This window comes from Sprattus sprattus, assembly GCF_963457725.1.
Source record: "Sprattus sprattus genome assembly, chromosome: 17".
Taxonomy (NCBI): domain Eukaryota; kingdom Metazoa; phylum Chordata; class Actinopteri; order Clupeiformes; family Clupeidae; genus Sprattus; species Sprattus sprattus.
In genome coordinates this window covers 26,596,129-26,601,113 of record NC_137915.1, presented here as the reverse complement: position 1 = coordinate 26,601,113, position 4,985 = coordinate 26,596,129, and the positions used below count along the sequence as shown (strand labels likewise).

General features: G+C 45.2%; 1 protein-coding gene across 1 annotated transcript; it reads right to left on the bottom strand.

Moving 5' to 3' along the window:
• Positions 1 to 292: 292 nt before the first annotated feature.
• LOC308378684 (delta-type opioid receptor-like) lies at positions 293 to 4,771 on the bottom strand (the record flags this gene model as incomplete). Its single annotated transcript, XM_080855647.1, has 3 exons — positions 293 to 837; positions 1,264 to 1,616; positions 4,539 to 4,771. The coding sequence occupies 3 exons, from the start codon at positions 4,769 to 4,771 to the stop codon at positions 293 to 295; spliced, it is 1,131 nt and encodes a 376-aa protein (XP_080711773.1).
• Positions 4,772 to 4,985: the final 214 nt, after the last annotated feature.

Here is a 4,985-nt window from a genome sequence, read left to right as displayed (position 1 = left end):
ATCGTGAATCTGTCTCACTTCAAACCATAGTATGTTATATCAGTGGCCCTTTTCTGACGAATGAATAAACCACAGTTGAGACAATACCTTTGAAAAACTGATGACGACATTGACATTGCAACTTTTGCAGTATCTGAGCCCAGATCTGAGCCTAGGCCTCACTGTAGTTGAGGGGTTATCTGAAAGGGAGGGTTATCTGTGTTGGTCAGAGAGCTGATGTGACCTGAGTCAATCCCAGTTCATGCGAGTCCTCCTTCCCTGCCTGCGTGATGGAGGACAGCTCCACGGCTAGTCAGGCCGGCTTGGCAGTCCGCGGTGGGCTCTCTGCGGGGCGGGGGAGCTGACGCACCCCAGGCTCTCCCCCCCTCCCGCTCCCCCTGGCCTGGCGCCCAGCCCTCCCCCTGCCCCCGTGGACTGGGAAGCAGAAGTCCTTGAAGCAGCGCTTGAAGTTCTCATCCAGGAAGGCGTAGAGCACGGGGTTGAGGCTGCTGTTGGTGTAGCCCAGCGCCACGCAGAAGAAGTAGGCAGCCATGACGGGCGTGGTCTCTGGCACGCCCACCAGAGCCTTGACCAGGACGAAGATGTGGATGGGCGTCCAGCAGACCACAAACACCAGCACAACCACCATGACCAGCCGCGTGATGCGCCGCAGGTTGCGGTCCTTCTCCCGCGAGCCCGAGAGCATGCGCACGCTGCGCAGACGCAGTATCATCAGCGAGTAGCAGACGGTGATGATGAGGACGGGTATGACGAAGGCCAGGACAAACACACACAGCTTCATCAGTGTGTCCCAGTATTCATATGGGTCAGGGAACTGCAGGGCGCACTCTGTGGTGCCTGAAAAAGCAGGGAGATAGAGAAGATGTGGTGGAAGCATGAGAGCAGAAATTGAGGGATAGTAAGAGACAGAAAGAGAGCGAGAGATAGAGAGAGAGAGAGAGGGGAGCGAGGAGGCAAGGGTAAATGAGAAAGAGCAAACAGGACCACAAGCTGGAGCATTTAAAACTAAATAAAGGATTTATGCCTTAATTACTGCAGTGTTTTCATGATGCATGCTCTGAGATTAGCAGGACCCTCTGGGGGCTCATTTATTTCTGATGAAGGGATCAACAATCCATCAGACAGGCCAGGTGAGCTCTCTAATGAACCCACCAATCAAAGGCTCTGCAGCCAACAGCCCGGCAGGGTTTAGACCTAAGTACTACCACACGCCTGTCTGAAGGTGAGATACATATAGGCTAACATGTGATGTGACTGTCTTACCATTGTTGGTCTGGGTACCTCCTAGCACCATGGCAGGCACCCCAGCAGCTGAAGAGAGCACCCAGATGCCCACATTGATGCCCTTGGCTTTGAGCGGAGTGCGAAAGTCCAGTGCCTTCACCGGGTGGCACACTGCCACATACCGATCCACACTCATCATGGTGAGGGTTAAAATGCTTGTGAACATGTTGTAGTAGTCAATAGAGATGAAGATCTTGCACACCACCTCACCAAAGGGCCAGGAGTGGAGCAAATAGTCAGCATTCTGGAAGGGCATGGTCGTAATGACCAGTGCATCAGCCAGGGCTAGATTGAAGATGTAGATGTTAGTGGCCGTCTTCATCTTGGTGTACCTAGGCGGAGGGGACACAGAGTGAGTAGGGAGGGAGGAGAGTAGATGCAGTGACAAGAGAGTTCTTGGACAGTTCGACTCTGCTGCAAAGATAGCAGCTAACGGTGCCAGGGGAGACAGAAATGGAACCGTCACAAAATCTGAAATGATTGAGAATCTCTGGGTTCCAGGGATGTATGCTTGTCAGATGGACCATTGAGAATGCGACTGCAGATAAATCCAGCATTTTTCTTTTTTTAAACAATTGAAATAAAGGCCATTATCCCAATTTTCTACAGTACTGTGCAAAAGTTTTAGGCAGGTGTGAAAAAATGCTGTAAACTAAGAATGCTTTCAAAAATGGAAGTGTTAACAGTTTATTTTCATCAATTCTTCATAAATTAGCAAAATGCAGTGAAGGAACAGAAGAAAATTCTAAATGAAATCAATATTTGGTGTGAACACCCTTTGCCTTCAAAATAGCATCAATTCTTCCAGATACACTTGTGCACAGTTTTTGAAGGAACTCATCTGGTAAATTGTTCCAAACAGAGATCTTCTGTGGATGTAGGCTTCCTAAAATTCTCCTGTCTCTTCATGTAAACCCAGACAGACTCGATGATGTAGAGATCAGGGCTCTGTGGGGGTCATACCATCACTTGCAGGACTCTCTGTTCTTCTTTAAGCTGAAGCTAGTTGTTAATGACATTGGCTGTATGTTTGGGGTTATGTTCCTGCTGCAGAATACATTTGGTGCCAATCATACGCCTCCCCGATGGTATTGCATGATGGATTAGTATCTGCCTGTATTTCTCAGCATTGAGGACACTATTCATCCTGACCAAATCTCCAACTCCACATGCAGAAATGCAGCCCCAAACTGGAAAGGAACCTCTACCATGCTTCACTGTTGCCTGCAGACTCTCATTATTGTACCTCTCTCCAGCCCTTCGGCGAACAAACTGCCCTCTTCTACAGCCAAATATTTCTAATTTTGACTCATCAGTCCAGAGCACCTTCTGCCATGTTTCTGCACCCCAGTTTCTATGTTTTCGTGCTTAGTTCAGTCACTTGGCCTTGTTTCCTTGTCGGGGTAGAGCTTTTTGGCTGCAACTCTTCCATGAAGATCACTTCTGGCCTGATTTCCCCGGACAGTAAATGTCTGTACCTGGGTACCACTGGTTTCTGCCAGTTCTGAGCTGATGCCACTGCTTGAAATCTTCTGATTTCAAAGGTAAATAGTCTTGATGTGTTTTTCATCAGCTGCATTAAGTTTCCTTGACCACTGCGTCTACGATCCTCAACGTCTTCTTCAAAAGAGCTTGAACTGCACATTTTGAAACCCCTGTCTGCTTTGAAATCTTTGTCTGGGAGAGACCCTGCTGATGCAGTATAACTACGTTGTGTTTTGTTGCTGTGCTCAGTCTTACCATGTAAATGGATAAAAAATAAACATTTATTGTTTACATTTTTCAAAGCATTCTTAGTTCATAGCATTTTTTCACACCTGCCTAAAACTTTTGCACAGTACTGTACATCTTCCTGTCAAGGATGTCTTTTGACCAGTGAGTAATTCACTTTACATTATCCATAAGGAGGGAATGGCAGGAATCATTTGTGAAGAGATAAGAAAGAAAATGAAAAAGTGTGTGCATATGTCTTTGTGTTAGTGTGTTGGTGTCCATGCATGTAATCGCTCAAATTGTATGAGACCTTTCAAACCAGCGAAGCAACAGGCATTAGGCAACTACAACTGTAAGTATGGCAAGGGCAGTCATTGAACATTGTTCACATTTCTTCCTCTTTAACATTTTAGTTTTGATCAATTAGATCAATGACACACTAAAATGGCTTAGTAAATCACTGCATAACAAGTTCAATTTGTCACACAGAAATAATAAATTAACAGCCGAGGCAGCTCAGGAATGAGGTGTGTTATCGATTTGTCAATGAAATCACACTTCAGGGCTTTCAGGTGCTCATAAACACACACACACACACACACACACACACACCCACACAAATATGCTGTACATCAACTGCTCACACACACACACTTAGATTTATTTGTGTCCCCCATCGTAAATACCGAGCCACCTGCTACAGGCGCCTGAGAAATGGCCATAAAAACAACTGAATCAGCACGCTACGTGTCAGAGCAGGGAATCACTCCATTCAATCAATGTAATCACATAGCCCACATGCTCTAAGACATACGTATCCACACAGGTCACACTACAAATAGCCATACAGCTTTTCACTTCAACTGTTCATGGTCACTTTTCACAAAACTCTCTCTCTCTCTGACACACACACTCATGTTGCCTCAGATACACATACTGTATACGTATACCAAAGAATCCTGACTTTGAAAAAATTGATAATTATGAACAGCAAACAGACATATAGTCATGCAAATGTTTAAATACACACTTGAACACAAACATGAGCACACATACACAGACACACACAGACACACAGACACACACACACGCACACGCACAAACACACACACACACGATCACAGATGCAGCAACAGCAGTGACCTACAGAGGAGCCTAAGATTATTGAAACAATACATTGATGTAATCTGCAAACATTTGTTTTACAACCAGGGCACCCTAAGTCTGATATAAAACTCAATACATAATCACAGTCAAATAAAACCTTTAAACAAGGACAGGCATACACACACACACACACACACACAGGATTTAATACACAAGCATAAAATGATTTGGCTGCAGGTTTGTCAGTGAAAGCAGGGTTTAGACAAGCAATCAAATGGACATGCAAGACACAATAAACGACTTCACTTTCTAGTGTCACGGATTATTAACAAGCAGTTAGGGGGATGTCTATAATAATAGCCAGTCCGTGACCCTATTCTCAATGTATGGACATCTTCTAAACACAACAGTCTTAAATGAAACAATAACCATACCTGATGATGACGTACATGACGAGGCAATTGCCCACCAGCCCTACCACAAAAACCACGGAATACACTGCCGTGATTACCGGTATAATTGGGGACATAGGCTCGTGCGCCCAGATGCCGCTGTTGTTATGCGTCAAGTTGCGCGTGTCGGGCAGAGAAGAGTTGGATAGACACTCTTCCACTGAAGACGACAGGCACTTGTCTTCCTTGAAGATTTCTACAAAATTTTGCTCCATCCTCCTAAATAAGGCAAGAGGATAGACAGAGACAAGTAGGTAAATCTTGCTGCAAAGTAAAGCGGTTAAAATAGTAAGAACAAGAAAGAGACGAAGATGACAGGAGGCGTGAAGAGAAAGAAAATGCGCGTTGGCACATAATCGATCGTAATAATTAGAACTCTGGAATAAAAATACGCTTGTAAAAGGAACTGTTCACAACATAAGGAACTAT